This window comes from Crocuta crocuta, unplaced genomic scaffold (assembly GCF_008692635.1).
Source record: "Crocuta crocuta isolate KB4526 unplaced genomic scaffold, BGI_CrCroc_1.0 scaffold176, whole genome shotgun sequence".
Classification (NCBI taxonomy): domain Eukaryota; kingdom Metazoa; phylum Chordata; class Mammalia; order Carnivora; family Hyaenidae; genus Crocuta; species Crocuta crocuta.
Window position 1 is genome coordinate 4559638 of NW_027531905.1, and position 17519 is coordinate 4577156.

Consider the following 17519-nt stretch of genomic DNA (forward strand, 5'->3'; position numbering starts at 1 on the left):
ATTCCACAAACCTCTCTAGTTGTTTGCTTTCAGGGATTTTGGAAATATAGCTCGGAGCTACAGATTGGCAAATGTTATCCCTTATAAGATAAGGGATGCTTTTTAGTAATAAGGGAATTTCTGAGCCCAGGTGAACTGTTTAAAGAGCCATAGGTACCTTTTCGGTTACTGTGTTTATTTGCTTGCTGTTTGGGCTGCGGGGGGAAAAAAGGGACAAAGATCAAAGAGCTAAACATGAATGTGTTTTTTTTTTTTACTAAATTGCAGTAGGAGATAGCCAGGGAGAAATACAGCAGTTGGTTATTCTAACATGAACTTAGGAGTAAAAGTGTACTTAAAATTTTAGAAAACCTCTTCTCAAAATTGGGATAAAATGCTGCAGTTGGGGACAGGAAGCTGGAAGTCTGGGGCTTGCTCATGGGCTAGGCATTCGAGTAGGTGTAGATCACAATGCCAACCTGTCTTCACTTGGAAATACTTCAGATTAAAGGCAGGCCTTCAAATCCTCCTATTTGCTAAGGTGCATTTAGGTGATAGCAAGGCCTAAGCAAACACGCAGCCTCTGTTGGCACTCCTCAGCACCCCCACCACCGAAAAAGAAAAAAAGACAAAAACCCTCCTAGTGTGGAGTCATCTCCTGTGTAGTCACGTGGTCTCAGCATTTTCACAGAGGTTACTCAGTTATATTGGGAAGCTGATTATGATGTCAGAAGATATCCTTTTCAGAAAGGCTAAAAGTCAGGGTCCTGAGTATATATTGAGGAGAATTTCTACTCAACGTAATAAACAGGGCAGCTCAGAAGAGGTACCTGCTTTCTAATAATTGCCTTTAGTGGGAGCAGAAAAGCCTCCTTACGGGAAGTTTTTAATTCATTTAGACTTAATTTTACTTTTTTGAAGAACAACAACAAAAAATTGTTTCTGGAAGAGACTGCTGAGAAGATCCCCTTCCTTTGGCCAGAAGAGGAGAGAAGACTGTAAATCAAGGAAAAGGTGAAGTAATAAATTATGAGGGAACTTTGGTATTCCAAGTGTATAAAGACTATTTATTTTTCCTGTGTCTATATTTTCTCTTTTTGTGGAGGAGAGGAAATTCTAAAAATATTTGATAGATGTTTTGCCATCAACACCAGCAAAGTGTGTGGGGAAAAGAAAGGGGGGGGTCCATTTTGTTTCATTAGTAGAAAAAGCAACATAAATCAAAGCAGTCTATTGATGGCAGTCTTTAGTCTATAATGTTCTGAGAGTATAATGAATTTCTTCACAGCATAGATGATTTAATATTGTCAATCTGATGTTTGTTCTAACTTTTTATTGGGGGAGGGTTGATTTTTTTAAAGCTTGGGTAGTTTGAAATCTGGCTAAGTACCTTTGGGTTTTTATTGTGGAAGCAAATATTATCATTTTAATATTAAGCAACTTGCAAGTATTAAAGGGCTCATTTGTGATTTACTTTTTTTTTTTTACATAGATTTCCCTGTTTAGATCTAACGATTACATTAAGGTTCCTGTTTCTTTTTGGAAAGAATTTATTATAAATCAGAAGGTGTCAGAGGTTCAAAGGTTGACATTTCTGAGGGCTGATACTTTGTCTTTTCATGCCATGCAAACAGCTCTAACATTTAGAAATTCTTCAACGAGGGGAATTGTGGAAATTCCCAGATTTTTTTTTTTCCCAGTCGGAGGAAGCCAAGTTTTTTAAGTATGGAGTTTGGAGTAATCAAATGAGGGAGAAAGGAGCTTGTGAGGAGGGGTGACTTCAACCCAAACTAGGCAGCTGAAGTTAACTTCGAGCTAAACTCCCTGCAGCTGAGGAGCGGGAAAAGGGAGCGAGGGTCGGGGAGAGGGCGCTATTTCACCCGTGCTCGGTCAACTCTGTGAGCATCAGCCAGGATGCCAGGCTTGATAAAGGTCAGGTTCCCAGTCATCTCAAGTGTCCAAATCGTACTAGCCTTCTAGAGAGTATTAAAAACGTATCCGCGAGGTTGTCTAGCTAGAAGAGAAACATCCCTTGAATGGTTCCCAACTACCCGCGTTCATTTCATAAAGATAGAGGAGCCCGCGGGGCGGCGTTCACATCCGCTGCAATCCTTTCCTAGATGATACTGCCCATTAATTCAGAGCGGTCTTTACTCCCCGCCCAATAGTTTGGGAAGAACCCCCTGCTTTCCCCGGCCTTCTGCGAGGCAGAGCGGCGTACAGCGGTAGTTCCGCTTCATCTGCGGGCTGAAGCGCCACGGATAGAGTCGTCCCAGAATATGTAACAGGGGACAGGGCGGGGGGCGGTGGGGTGGGGGCGACAGAGCAGGCTGTCCGGGAAAGGGTGGCTGAGGCTCCGGTCGGAGGGCGAAAGGGCCTTGCGCGCTCCCTCGGAGTGTCGGTCCCCCTCGACAGTTCCACAGAGGGTCTCCATCACGTCTGCGGGCTTTCTGGCACCAGCTCCAGACGTCCTCAGCTGTTCTGAGACAGCCAGAAATTGCGATCTCGACCTCAAGTCTGAACCCTCCAAAAGAGGTTCTCTTCTAAGCGAAGGCTCTCCCCCCCCTCCACAGCCCATGCTCCCCACTCAGCGGGTCCCTGGAAGGAGCCAGTGAGGAGGGTTCCCATCTCGCTCCCCGAGCTCCCGGGCCGACTTAGGGCTCCTTAAAGCCACGGGCTAAAGGCCCNGCCGCGCGGCCGGCATGCCTCCCCGCCCGTGAAGCGGGGCCGCCGCTGCCCCGCCGCTCGCGCCGCCGCCTCCCCTCCGCGCCGCCGTTCACCCGCCCTCGTTGCCACCTGGCTCTGCTGATCGACGACACGCGCGCTTGAAACTTGTTCTCAGGGTGTGTGGAATCAACTTTCCGGAAGCAACCAGCCCACCAGAGGAGGTAGACAGACAGCTATGTATATATATGTGGGTCTCTGCAAGTGGCTCTGGAACGAGACGGCCTGGTTCGCAAAGACGCCGGCTTCAGAGGGGGAAACTTTCTTCTCTTTTTAGGAAGGGCTTAGCTCTGCTGCACGAACCGAGGAGAACTGCCGGCCACACTGATTAGACATTGATAGGGAGGACGTGTAAACGCGCTGCGCATCACTGATGCCTATATAAAACCATTTCAGTGTGGTTATTCTTTCAGAGGAACGTCTCTGATTTTGTTGTTGTTGTCGTCTTTCCCTTCTGGTGCCTTTTTTGCCTGTGTGGTTTTGGAAAAAGGACGGTTGCAGTAGCTGGTTCCTAAATAAGTAAGTGCTGAGAGCCTTCAGAGAAAGTTATGCTTTTTTTTTTTCTTTCTTTTTTCTTTGCAAATTGGGAGATGCCCTTGGTGTTGAAGAGGCTATTGGAGCAGGCGCTAAAACGGGGAGCGTGGTGGTGCGGGGAGATGGAGATTCCGGACTGACGCCTCGGGCCCCCTTCCCCTCTGTTGCAGGTCCCGCGAGCCACAGGGTACGATGCTGCGGAGGCTGGTTCAGCAGTGGAGCGTCGCGGTGATCCTGCTCAGCTACTCGGTGCCTTCCTGCGGGCGCTCCGTGGAGGAGCTCGGCCGCCGGCTGTAAGTGCCCCCGTCTCCCCTGGGCGCCTGGCGAGGGCTGGGAAGGCCAGTGGGACAGGCCACCGGGCTGGGGCGCTGCCGAGGGCTCGCAGCGGTCACCGACGCTTCTTGCCCGACTTAAAAAGCAGGGAGATCCGGCTACCTGCCCGGGGCTGAGACCGTGTCCTTAAAACCCCAGCGGGAGAATGGGTTGAACCTCAAGGGGATACAGTCAAGAGACAGCTTTTATAGGAGTTTCCATAAGAGGGAGCAGAGAATCTCCTTTCGACAAAAATCATCTGCCTCTAGTGAAGAGAAAAACTAAGTTTCTACTTTCAGGACCTGGGAAGGTTTTGAAACCCCGAGGGTTACAGGAGACAGATAACTCGGGAAGGAGCTGAGGGAGCCAGCGTACACATGTCTGTCTGTGTGCACTTGATTTACATACTGAATGTGGGTGGCAGTTTGTGCGTGCAGTGCAAAAGGCTTACATCTAACTTTATTATGAATGACATAATTTTAAGCATATAAAATGGACCACATTACATAATGAAAGCATATTATATAATAAAGTAGTAACAACTTTGCAATGGCACAGCTCCAACGTTAGTATTGATACAGTTCAGGAACTGGAGTGCTTGACTCCAAAATGAATCCTAGGTGCGGAAACTTGTTTTTTCTTGGAATCATTGCTAACAGCTCTTTAATCTGGAGTCAAATATTTGCATTGTAGACTGAAAACTTGCATTTTGGCATTCTCATCTGGTGGTTCTTTTAAGGATAATTTTGACTTTAACATAATCATACATCCAAGCACACCAGAGAAATATTCCCATGTTGTATGATTGAAAAGTTGGAAGAGCAGTAGAGTAACACTATCTTAATAATCTGTTGGACCTAGCAGTACATTAATGTGTGTAATGCCATGTTTGGGTGATCTGGAAGCTGCAGACTCCGTATTCAGGATGGGAAAACGATAAAGTTTCAAAACTGAGAAGAGTTTGCCTCTGGAGAAGGAATTAAGGAGCTTTTACACTAACAATAAAAATAGCAATATCCAATATTTACAATCAAGTTCATGGTGCTTCCTTGTAAATTCCCAACGGTGTACAAAAAGGCAACTGTTTTATATGTGCCCTTGGTCTATTATTATTAGAACAGAAAATCCTTAAATGAAATTACTTTAGACATGTCTGAACCTTGGCACCAAAACGAAAATCAATTATGAATCTCCTAAGGCAAATTGTGTAGAACATTGTACTAAAGATAAAGCTGTATTGTATTCTTCAAATCAATGTTTTGCTGATGTATTTCTGAAAATTGTCTTTAGACTTTTTGCTCCTTTTGAGACTTGTATGAAATTATTTAAAATCCATATATTAATATAGATGAAGAGTGAATTTTTAAAAGCATGCTTAAATACTGGCCAAGAAATACTGTTTTGGAACAGAGCCAATTTGTTCTTTAAGAGTTGCTTGAGAAATACCTGTTTTCTCTTTTGAGAAACAGTAAATGGACCATGATTAAATCCACAGTTATGACATAAAAATGGTGCTAAGTTATCCTAAAGACTATTTTTAACTCTTTCTTTGTTGCACCTTGCAGAATACACATCAGAAACCATTTACCAGCCAGAGACTCTGTTATAGTTTTGTTTGTGGGTGAAATATAATATTGTAGTTAAACACTCACACTCAGCAGATGGTTATAAAACTACCACAAAACATTTTTATAGTTAATGGCTAATAGATCATCATATTACAGCCATGGTTTTTCATGAAGGCTGAAATCATCAGTAGATGAAGATGTTTCATCAAATTATCACAGCCAAATGGAGTTAAAAAAACAAAAACAAGTCATTATTTTTGCACTGGTGCCAAATAACAGTAAATTTTGTGTGCTAGACAAAACATTAGTCTACTATTACACTAAATCAACCTTATTTTTTGAAAGAAATGTTAACGTATAATCAAATTGTATTACTTCTCAATTACTCTTAACACCAAATATTAAGGAAACTGCTTTAGCTATTTTTTCTAACTAGGGACTAACTTCTTGGGGGGGGGGGGGACCTACTACAGCAATAGCACTTCCTAAGCCATGCAAAGGAAGCCGTTATAAGTTGTCATAGTCCACAAGATTTTAATTAATGGGACTGGAGTATGAATACATTGGAAGTGGGAAAGTGAGTCCTAGAGATATTCTTGTCCAGATGAACATGACTCTGGACAGGTAGCAGCCTTTGTGTCTAAGTTAGACAGGGAATCCCAGCAAATTCAGAAACCTAAAACATAATTGGCTGATTTGCCGGGGAGCCAGACTGGGTCTATTCCATTTAATGAAAAGCATAACTTTTGACTGAGTCATTTGGGTTGGAAGGGACTTGTGATGAGTCATCGTCACTCTAAGGCCGGGACCCTGCCTCTTGCATGTACCACAGAACTTTTCTTCTCAAACCCAGACTCCTTCCTGAGCAGCTAAGCATCAGCACAAGCATATCCTGCTGCTTCTGTGTTGGGAGAGGCAATCCTGTCGCTCCCTTTACTCCCTGTGTTCCTCGATAGCTTCTTGGACATTTACTCTTCTCTGAAAACTCCTGAGAGTGATTTTTCTTTAAAGAAGAAGAACTGTATTTTGGCTGAATTTAGAATTGTCCGTGGTAAGCATCTCGCCCATATTTCTGCAATTTTTTTTTTTTTTACAATCAAAGGAAACCATAAACATACCATGTTAGGTGTGTAATAAGTGTCATGTGAACCACTGTGCGGTGGAATGTGTGCGGAGGTACATTGTAATAGGCTATTACTGAGGCCATATTTGCCACTTAAATATTTCAGAATTATCTAAACGGAAAGCCTCCTTTCTGTAGATTCATCGTTCCCCTCCTATGTGTATCTAGTTTGTACATGCTAGTCATTTACCCTTGTGTCAGTTCATGTCTTGTTTTAAAAATAAATAGAACGCTCCATGGACCTTATTCCTTGTTGATGATAAAGATACTACTATATTCCTGATCCTCTAGGGCAGTTGCCCAATCAGAAATTCATTCTTGACAATATTTTAAATGCAGAAGTCTTTGAACTGTTAATTGTGTTACCGCATTTCAGAGTCAGCACTTAAGAGAATCTGTGTTTTCTCCGTTTATGTTAACAAGTCCTCCTAAGAGGCAGAAAGAAGCTTTGTAAATCACAAGAGATATACTATTTTAAACTGGACAAAGTTGTGCCATCTTCGTAGGCTTTTTATAAAACAGAAGGATAGAATGATCACTCCTTTTCTCATGAGAACCATCCTGGGAAAGTGCAGTGCTTGGGTTAAGAAGGCACTGTGACTCACAGTTGACAGGCTGGCCAAGATGACAGGCATACATGCCAGGCAGAGGGGGCATACGCAGTGGTGGCCTGATTAGAACAGACCGACCATTAAAAGTTTTGGCTTTGAGTTAAGCTAGAATGGGCTGTATTATGCATTTGGAGAGCAATACAGATGCGGTGGTTATCTGCCAGGAATTGAGAAAGAACTAAAAGCCCCGATACTATAAATGATCACTGGTTAAGAACTTCTTGTAATGTGACATTTTGCTAAAAGATACTTATTAAACTGCAATACTTATGAAATATGCAGTTCAATCAGTCCCATTCTTTAAAAATGTTATTAGAGAGTATAAATGTATTGCACCCAAACCTCAAATTTGTATATTATTAAAAGTTTCCAGAATACTAACTGTGGCCATAAAGTAAGTGAATTTTAATCTAGTCACATGTGGCACCTTCAAAAAGGAAGAGAGGCTCCTTCATGCCTCATTTAAACCAGGCTCCTGTTAAATTCCTTTCCATTAAGTCATGTCTTTTTTGAACAAGCTGCATGCCTTAAAGTCGGTCCACACTCTAAAATACTAAAAGGAAGTTGGTATGCTGGCTCTAAGGTCTAGAGAAATAATGCCTGTATTTTCGTGTCCTACTCTTCTTTGAATCACAGTACAACTAGAAAATCTCTCATTCCCCCTGTGAAAAATCCAAACTCTAGAGATCCTAGTTCTTTGTTTTACTGATGAAAGTGGACTTGTTGGAACAGTAAGGCTGATCTTCAAGGAAGCTGATAAATTGCTATCCATTTGCCTTGATCGTGGGTCCCACCACAGCCTTTTTTATTCCCTGCCCTTCGCTTCTTGTTTCCTCAGCATATACTTCTGCTTCCACAGAAGAAAGGATTGAGGTAGTTTGAAAAGCAGTCTTTGGTTTCAGAATCAGAGGATCTGGTTTTTGGATTCTTGGCTCTGTCTGTTCTCAGTGTGAGGGCAAGGGCAAGTCATTAGTCCCTCTGAACCTCAACTTCCCCATCTATGAAATGAAGACAATGCTATTTTAATTTGTCACATTTCTCTGAGGAGTTGAAGAACTTGTACTAATGAAGGCAGATAAGGGGCCCAGATATTGTGTATCAGAGAGGTAAGAATACATGGAGTATCACCCTGTGAAGTACCCTCAGACACTTGTCATGAACCACTTAGAAGAGCTCTACAGTGGTACAAATTGGCGTAAGGTGAGGTAGAGTTGAAGCAGGCATGATATGACCGATTAATGTACATGATCCCTGCATATGGTCAATAATATATATACAGGATAATACAAGAATATATGGATGGACAATTTAAGCAAGATTCAGGATGCCATCTAAAAGGCGGAAAAATAGCTTACTCTTTTCCACTACGTTTTCATTAGAGTGCTGTTTAAACAGAAAAGTCACTTCATATTTGATCCTAGAGATATTTTTTAAGACAAAGAGACTAAGTAGAAAAGTGAATTTTTAAAAATTAAGTACTAAGGATAATCCCCTCTGAAATTCTAAATTAAAAAAAAAAAAAGAACTCGGGGCCCCTGGGTGGCTCAGTTGGTTAAGTGGCCAACTTCAGCTCAGGTCATGATCTTGCAGTTCATGAGTTTGAACCCCGCGTTGGGCTCTGTGCTGACAGCTCAGAGTCTGGAGCCTGCTTCAGATTCTGTGTCTCCTTCTCTCTCTGCCCTTCCCCTGCTCACACTTTGTCTCTCTGTCTCTCAAAAATAAATAAACTTAAAAAAAAAACTCAGTGCGTGGGAGAAAGCGAATGATCTTAACCTAAACACAAAGAACCCATTTTAAAGAGACCACCCATTACTCTACAGAAAAATATGCATTCTCTCTCTGACACTGGCTTTCAGATATAGGTTCTTGGTCGCCTATAATCTAATATCATGTTAAAATTCAGTCTTTTAGGTCATTACCTAGACAGGCTTTACTGCTTTATCATCTTCAGCCTTTGTTTGCCTTTATTCTTACAGCTTGCTGTTCTTTGAGAGTCAATATTATTATTTTCCTAATAGGGGAACAGTGTGTATGTGTGTGTGTGTGTGTGTGTGTGTGTGTGTGTGTGTGTGCATGCATGCATGCATGCGTGTCTGGGTGAGTACTCAAGTAAATTCAGCCTCCTTTTCACTTCTAGGCTAGGACTTCTGGATTTATTTTCCCCACACAAGTCTGAAAAACCTGAAAAGAACCTCAGTGGTTTCTGTCCATTGCTGAGAATAACTGAATCATAACGTTTTAAGTTGAGAAGAGCATTAAACTCTCTGAATCCGACCCCTTCCTTTTAAACAGAGAGAGGCTGATGAGGCCAGAGAATGTTCATGTTCTCGCCAAAGTCACAGACCTAGAGAGCGGCATAAATGGGATCTGGGGCTGCAGCCTCCTAGCTGCCCACGCTTCCCTTCCCACTCTGTTTTTTCCCTGCTCTACAAGCTTGCTGCACTTCCAGCTCATGTTCCATATGGGACCAAACAGAAAGCTAAAGGGCTTTCCTCTTGTCTTTGAGGTCTATACCAACAAACTAAAATTGCATTATTTTCTTCCTCTCCTGCTATTTTTTCCTTAAAGCAAAAGAGCTGTGTCGGAGCATCAGCTCCTTCATGACAAGGGGAAATCTATCCAAGACTTACGGCGACGATTCTTCCTCCACCACCTGATTGCAGAAATCCACACAGCCGAAATCAGAGCTACCTCGGAGGTTTCCCCCAACTCCAAGCCTGCTCCCAACACAAAGAACCACCCCGTCCGATTTGGCTCTGACGATGAGGGCAGATACCTAACTCAGGAAACCAACAAGGTGGAGACATACAAAGAGCAGCCACTGAAGACACCCGGCAAGAAAAAGAAAGGCAAACCTGGGAAACGCAAGGAGCAGGAAAAAAAGAAACGGCGAACTCGGTCTGCCTGGCTAAACTCTGGCGCGGCTGGGAGTGGGCTAGAAGGGGACTACCCATGTGACATCTCTGCGACATCGCTGGAGCTCAATTTACGGTAAATGGCTTCTGTGCCCCATAGCCTTTCCTCGGTGCTCTCCACTGGGGTGTGTAGGGTCCCTTCCACTGTGGCTTGGACAAACCTAGAATGTCCTCCCTTTCGGTCCTTCTATCAATGGCTCCACAATTTCAAAGCTTACAAAAGCAAGATGGCTCAGAATATTTTCTGCCTTCAAACAGTGTTCTCCCACACACCCAACACACACCGGGGCTGCATAACCCATTTCTCTGCCTCCACCATCACACCCCAACACCAATCCATCACTCCTCTACTACGGAATTTCTTTTCTGAGTCAGGCTTCAGAAGCTAAGGACCACCTTCATCATTTACTGGAGGAGCATATTTATTCCCCTACTCTCACACCTTGGCAAACTTTCTTGATCATTTTCCATTTCTTACTTTTTTCTTATTAACTTCAGGGGCAAACACAGAAGGCTTTGATATGACCTACAAACATTACAGAATAATGCCGTACCGTAGACAATTCTGAGTCGGTCACATTTTTCATTTATTACATTTCATTGAACTTTAAATTTATATTTATTTAAACAAATGTTAAAAATTTAAACACACACTCTGAATTCATTTAATTAAATTCAACTCTGGTTTCTACCAGCTCGTGAAAAATATCATGATTTCTCAAAATTTTTAAATGTTGACTTGGGAAGGACTTAAGTTTTTCTCATATATATATTTATCCACTGGCAAGTTGAAACCACTTTCTAGGGTGTTTCAGTAGGAATAATAAAGCTTCACATGTACATGGCTTGTTCATCCTTGGCTCACAAATGCAGGTGGTAATTGCAATCACTGACTTTGGGGTCAAATACCTTAAGTTCAAATCTTGGGTCTGAACTTATTAAAGTTCACAACCTTGGGCAAATTACATGTTCTTTCTCAGACTCATTTTTCTCCTTTGTGAAATGAAGATAATAACTGTGACAACCTCGTAGAGTTGGCTGAAGATTAAATGAGATTACATGGGTTAAATGCTTGTCTTAGTAAACAAAGTGCAACTTGCTGTTTTAGTGCTTTTAGATCTAGTGCTGATTGTTTATCTGGATATGTGTGTTTCTGTGAGGTGAAAAAGCAGCAAACAGTCATCCCATTTTATAAACTAGAAAACCAAGGCATTCCATGGCTGAAGGACCTGAATAGTCCTGCGAACTGGGATAGGTAGTCCTCAGAACTGGGTTTATTTCCCCATTTCTGGATCTTTAGGTCAGGACTATGTTAGTGCCGCCTCTTGAAGATTCAGGCATTTCCACTAACAGGATCTTTTTTGTCTTTTTACTTTTCAGTACAGCTCTTCTGTGGGGTTTGAAAGAAAGGGGAAACCATACAAGGATATGTCATATGCAACTAATGATCTCATTAATTAAAGTCCCTTGTTACTTCTCCAGGCCTTTCTCTTACTAGTGGAGATGGGATTACGGGGGATGTTGCAGAGAGGAGTTTGAACCTATTTGCCATCACTTCTCCCTTTGAGTTAGGTTGACAAAACTCATCATTAAGAAAAAATTGTAATTATATCAGACAAATAGTACTGCCTCAGTAATTAATGACTAATGACACTAGAGGAACCTTTAGCAGAGTGAATGACCTAGTCTGCAAATATCTAATGGATCTATAATCGGTAGCCAACCCTATGAATCTTGCTCAAAGTACATATATAATGTATTTTAAGAAAGGATCCTTGTATTTATAACTAATGCAAGGGCTTTATTGCCAGAAGCTATTTGTACCATTGTCTTACTCTGTGCATGTATATACTAGAGTTATAAAAACAAAAGTATAAATACTTTTTTATGGATTTCATTTATTTAACATTTGAAGTATCTGGGAATTTGATGAAATTCAGCACTCGGCAATTCTTAGGCCCAAAGCTAGCCCCCTGATAAAGGAGACTAGTAAAAATTAGGCAGCGACCCGATCAAATCCAGACCTAGGACTGAAAGAAGGAGAATGATTCTGCTGCTCCTTTCTGTCCCCCGGGTGTGAGGGACAGTCACCGAAAGCACTGTTTGCTTGGCTGCTAGATGTTGGCAGTCTCCCAGTACAACCCAACCGAGGTGCAGGGAAGATTGGGGAAATTTAGGAGTGTACTGGTGAGAATATATAGGGCCGTGCAAATGCTCTAATCCAAATAGAATCCTTTCAGGTTAACTATTTAAAGTTTTGTAAGCGGCCAAGCTTTTATGAGTGTCCTCTCTTTAGTCTCTTTTCATTATTAGATAGTTACCTGAGAGGTCTGATGAAATGGCAAGCGTGAACTTTATTATAATATATGTAGTATTTCTTAAGAGAAACTACTGAACAAAAACTGTCTGGCTCCTTGCCCATGAACCAGTGGGAAATAACATTGTTTAAATGTTGGAAATTACATTTTGGAATTTTTGATGTCGCAAATGAGATGTCCAGGTACAATAGGACTTATTTAATTGAGACTATATATTTTGCTTGATAAATAGTAACTTCAAAATAATACAAAAGCTTTTAAATATTTAAAAAACTTTAAAGCATTATCATACACACACACACACACACAGTAAACATATACTTTCAAGTCATGTTTTATGCTTTACTTGGCTATTCCAATACATGCTTTTATAGCAAGCACACTGGATGGACAAGGAGAAATATAATCAAAAGATCCTGTCCTTAGTCCTTCTTTAAATAATTTTTTAATGTTTATTTTTGAGAGAGAGCACACACATGGNCCAACATGGGGCTTGAACTCACAAACCATGAGATCATGAGCTGAGCTAAAGTCAGATACCTAACTGATTGAGCCACCCAGTTTCCCCTCCTCAGTCCTTTAATGTATTCCTTTTCTCTTGCTTTCCTTCTGAGAACATAATTGTTCAAAATACTCTTCATTTCCTCCTTGCTTGTGTTATTCTTAAATTCAATTCACTAGATACTGTTCAGTACAAAAACATTTTAAAATTGGTACAGCACACAAATTATTGAGTTCTACAGTCACCTTTTAGATTTTATTCACAACATACATTCACATCCACCCACTATTTAAAATTTAATCTTAAATTATTTTCTCTACAATTAGGAGCTATTTTACCATTCCAGTCAAAAACTATTGGTGAAGAGGTCAAATTTTTTAAGACATTAAAACACCCTAAACGCTCAACTTGCTTTTTTTTAAGCTGCACGTAGAGTTCCTAACTTGTTAAGAATTGGCTCTTTTGTGGGTCTTACCCCGGTATAGGTCTGCCATGTAAAACTCTGCCCACATGCTAGCTGTTAATGCAATGGCACAGCCAATCAAGTTCAATTCTATAGTTGTTTCTTTAGAAACCACTATGTATGTAATGAAAGAGACTACACAAAAAGAAGAGAAAGGGAGAGAGAAAAGCAGAGAAAATGCTGCTAGTCCATCTTAAAATACTGTGGCTACAGTGTTTTAGAAGGGGTTTAAAAAGGCGTCAATTCCAAGTGGTAATTTATTCTGAGTAATAAACACAGTGAGCTGAAATACTGCTATTTTATACTTTTAAACCAATTGATTCTTATTCTCTAATTTAGGTTAGGCTTTCCTGATTTCTAATTGTAGATCAACTCTAAAAACCAGAAGAGTGAGAGTCAAATAATTCTTACTTTTGACTTCACAAACTAAAATCCAAAAATAGTTTCATTGATTAGTGTTTAAGGACAGCTACAGGAATGACCGATAACACCAAACCGTCAACCAAACATACTGTTTAATTACATGTCCTTCCAACATTTACTCCAAATCACACACTTTACTTTCTTACCAGCCATTATCTTAGCAAACAATTGGGCAAATGTAAACCTGAACAGAATAAGCAACATTTGGATCACCCAAGGCAGCACTGGGGAATAAACTTCTAGCAAGGCATATCTGATGATGGATTGCAGAACCTAGCCTTACTTCCAGACTCTCAGATGTGTCCCTTCTCTTCCCAAACTTGCCCGTTGGCAGCTTTGGGAAATTCTCCCAGGGTCACTTTTTACAGACAGAGAATATAGAACTAGAAACGCAAGCTCTTCTCTTTCTGTGCCATGTTGACCTTTGGATCATATGAAAAACCCTGCCTGTAGCAAAGGTACCCACAGGTGGCTCCTGTTGGGAATAGTCATAAGAAACCCTGGAGTCTTTTCGATTGTGATTCTATGTTTCTTTATTTTTTATGCCTTTTCATTTTCCAAGGAGAATTAACCTATTTTCTCCTCTTCTTTCCCTTCCTTTTCTTTTCAGGAGGCATTGAAATCTTTAGCAAAGACCTTCAGAGGACGTATTACAGGATTCTGTAATAGTGAACATATGGAAAGTATTAGAAATATTTATTGTCTGTAAATACTGTAAATGCATTGGAATAAAACTGTCTTCCCCACTGCTCTATGAAACTGCACATTGGTCATTGTGAATATTTTTTTGCCAAGGCTAATCCAATTATTATTATCACATTTACCATAATTTATTTTGTCAACTGATGTATTTATTTTGTAAATGTATCTTGGTGCTGCTGAATTTCTATATTTTTTGTAACATAATGCACTTTAGATATACATATCGAGTATGTTGATAAATGACACAATAAAGTGTCTCTATTTTGTGGTTGATTTTAATAATGCCTAAATATAATTATCCAAACTGATTTTCCTCTGTGCATGTAAAAATAGCAGTATTTTAAATTTGTAAAGAATGTCTAATAAAATATAATCTAAATTACAGCATGAGTCAGGAGGTGAATTATGTATGCCCTTTAAGATTTCTACTAGAAGGAACATGATGTAATTTTTTAACTGTATTGAATATGGTCTTATGTGTAATATGTTTATATTGGTACATATTCCAATATTTTCACATTAGCTTTTAGTTTAAAAACCACCTAAACTGTGTTTTATCCAGTATTTAAGTTCAATTCAACAGAATGGCTGAACTACCTAGACATCCTTTCATGAAATACATCCAATTTGAAGTGAAGACAAGAGAGGGCAGGAAAAAAGCAGAGAGAAGTCAGGAGAAAAGATTAAAAATTACTCTCTGAAACTTAGTCCAGAGAGTCAGCCAGAACTAGAAAAAAAGGGAGAGAGGCAGATTAGAACTTTAAGGCCAGGGGAATTTTCACCAATGTTAAGTTTAATTTGAGAGGGCTTGCTCTTACTGGTAACAATGGCAAGCATAAAAGAGCTACTTGAGAATTCTAGCAGAGAAAGGGAAAGGGACCAATGTCTGGGAGACATGTGACAACTCAAAAATTCCTTCATGGGAAAGACTGCTTTTCTGTTGTATACCTCACAGTCCCGGGGACTTTGGTCACCAACAGCATTTTGTAATGCCATATGCAATCCCCTTTCCACTGTGAATATCATCCAACTTTTCCTACCTCTACGTGCAGATGAAAACAAACATCTTTCCTTCTATGGAGTTTTTATTTTTTTTAATATTTATTTTGAGAGAGAGAGAAAGAGAGACAGACAGAACGGGAGTGGGGGAAGGCAAGTAGAGAGGGAGACACAGAATCTGAAGCAGACTCTAGGCTCTGAGCTGTCAGCACAGAGCCCAACGTGGGGCTCAAACCCACGAACCGTGAGATCATGACCTGAGTAGAAGTCAGACGATCAACCGACTGAGCCACCCAGGCGCCCCTGGAATTTTTTCTTTAACTGTCTATAGCTTAGGACATATCAATAAAAACAACACAACAAAAAGACTATGAATCAAGCAAGCATATATTTAGGAAGTATTCTGTTTATGCTCCTAATCCTGTGAGATATCTATTAGATGTTTGGGAGGTGCAAACAAGAAGTCAAATGCTATAACTACCCCCCAAAATTTCCCAGTCTAGTGGGTACATTATACATGCATACATTTACAAGAAACAAGTAAATGCTGTATTCAAGAAACTAGGAAATGATCCAGTATTCTATATGTATATATATTTTTTAAGTTTTACTTATTTGGAGAGGGAGAGAGAGGGCTGGAGAGACAGAAAGAGAGAGAGAGAATTCTAAGCAGGCTTCACACCGTCAGTACAGAGCCTGATGCGGGGCTTAAACACAAACAGTGAGATGGTCAACTGAGCTGAAGTCAAGAGTCAGACCCTTCGCCAACTGAGCCACCCCGGTGCCTCTTCTCTGAACATTTTAAAAAGGAATCTCTCTCTCTCTCTCTCTCTCTCTCTCTCACACACACACACACACACACACACACACACACGAAATTGGTCTGGGCTGTATATGATTATGATAATATTTCTGGAAGGAATATTCAAAGATTGAACTTATTCATATTTTCAGTTGAGTCCCATAGCCTTTAAGACAGACCCACATTACTATTTTTTGGTAAGAAATGTGAACCTATGTTAGTAAGCAAAATCTAGAATCTGTGCTTAGATTCACATATGAACTTGTTGGATATGGTTGTTAGCATTCAGAAGTTGAAGGCCAATACACTAAACCCATATAATGCAACTAGTTTGAAGTGCTGTAACAGCAGCTATGGCCACAATTTGCAGAACTCCATCTGAAACTTTAAATCTTAAGATTGTACCAAATCCTTATAAGTTGTTCACATGAAAAATATTTTTTTGTATTTTTAAGTTTATTTATTTATTTTGAGAGAGAGAGAGAGAGAGAGAGAGAGAGCAGGGAATAAACAAAAAGGGAGAGAGAAAATCCCAAGCAGGCTCCACGCTATCAGTGTGGAGCTTGATGTAGGACTTGAACTCACAAACCGTGAGATCATTACTTGAGCCAAAACCAAGAGGGTGCTTAACTGACTAAGCCACCCAGGTGCCCTGAAAAATATGCTTTTTAAACACTAGCTTGGTAAATACTTGGACATTAAGGCAAGAAAGTATCAGATTCAGGTCATCTTTAACTTTTTCTTCACAAATAGCCCATTCCTAAAAAGAAAAGAAGGAAGAGGGAACTTGGGAATTTATGGTTATCAAGTCTCACCAAACATTATTAATACATTGATAACCATTATTAATTATTGCCTTTAGAGTCATACCCTAGGTCTTCTAGCAATGATAAAGACTAAAATAGGGGCACCTAAGTGACTCAGTCAGTTGGAGCCTAAGCATCCAACTTTGGCTCAGGTCATGATCTCGTGGCCCCTGGGTTTGAGACCCACATCAGGCTTTGTGCTGACAGCTCAGAGCCTGAAGCCTGGTTCAGATTCTGTGACTCCATCTCACTCTACCCCTCCCCTGCTCATGCTCTGTCTCTCTCTCTCTCAAAAATAAACAAACATTAAAAAAAAAAAAGACTAAAATCATAGGATAAGTGATAGAGTGGGAAGGTGAGGGAAGCAAAAAAATCTTTTAAGAAAAAATTGTAATTTTTATGACATTATTTTCTATGAAAGAAAAACTGAAATGTATAATTTAAGATACTAAGTGTTTAAATGTAAATAAACTCTTAGCAAATTACAGTCTAAGTGAATATGGTTCAGTCTTAAGTAATGTTTATAAAGTATAACAATTCAAATAAAGGTGAGTTGACCTAAGTATTCTAGAATTAAGAAAATAAAACCTAATCCACTAACTCACTATTAACCTCCTCCAATTTTATTCAGACAGAAATTTGGTATTTAATTACACATCTAATATACAGGTAAGGACACCGTGGTGTCCAACCCCAAAAGACAAATAGTGATAGTTAACTGTGAAACCCTATTCCTTT

General features: G+C 40.3%; 1 protein-coding gene across 3 annotated transcripts; it reads left to right on the top strand.

Annotated features, from left to right (window-relative positions):
- Nucleotides 1-852: 852 nt before the first annotated feature.
- On the top strand, nt 853-14489 carry PTHLH (parathyroid hormone like hormone). Of its 3 annotated transcripts, none has more exons than XM_077774520.1 (4): nt 853-993; nt 3408-3530; nt 9420-9842; nt 14083-14489. In XM_077774520.1, the coding sequence occupies exons 2-4, from the start codon at nt 3430-3432 to the stop codon at nt 14090-14092; spliced, it is 534 nt and encodes a 177-aa protein (XP_077630646.1). In that variant the 5' UTR covers nt 853-993; nt 3408-3429; the 3' UTR covers nt 14093-14489. The 3 variants fall into 3 exon arrangements, with proteins under 3 accessions (XP_077630646.1, XP_077630645.1, XP_077630647.1); XM_077774519.1 differs by lacking the exon at nt 853-993 and adding an exon at nt 2674-2867; XM_077774521.1 differs by lacking the exon at nt 853-993 and adding an exon at nt 3161-3222.
- The last annotated feature ends 3030 nt before the right edge of the window (nt 14490-17519 follow it).

Excerpts from the sequence above, each read along its gene's own strand:
- PTHLH (XM_077774520.1), top strand. The coding sequence starts at position 3,430 with ATGCTGCGGAGGCTGGTTCAGCAGTGGAGCGTCGCGGTGATCCTGCTC. Across the intron at positions 3,531-9,419 it reads GAGGAGCTCGGCCGCCGGCT|CAAAAGAGCTGTGTCGGAGC; the intron begins GTAAGTGCCCCC and ends TTTTCCTTAAAG.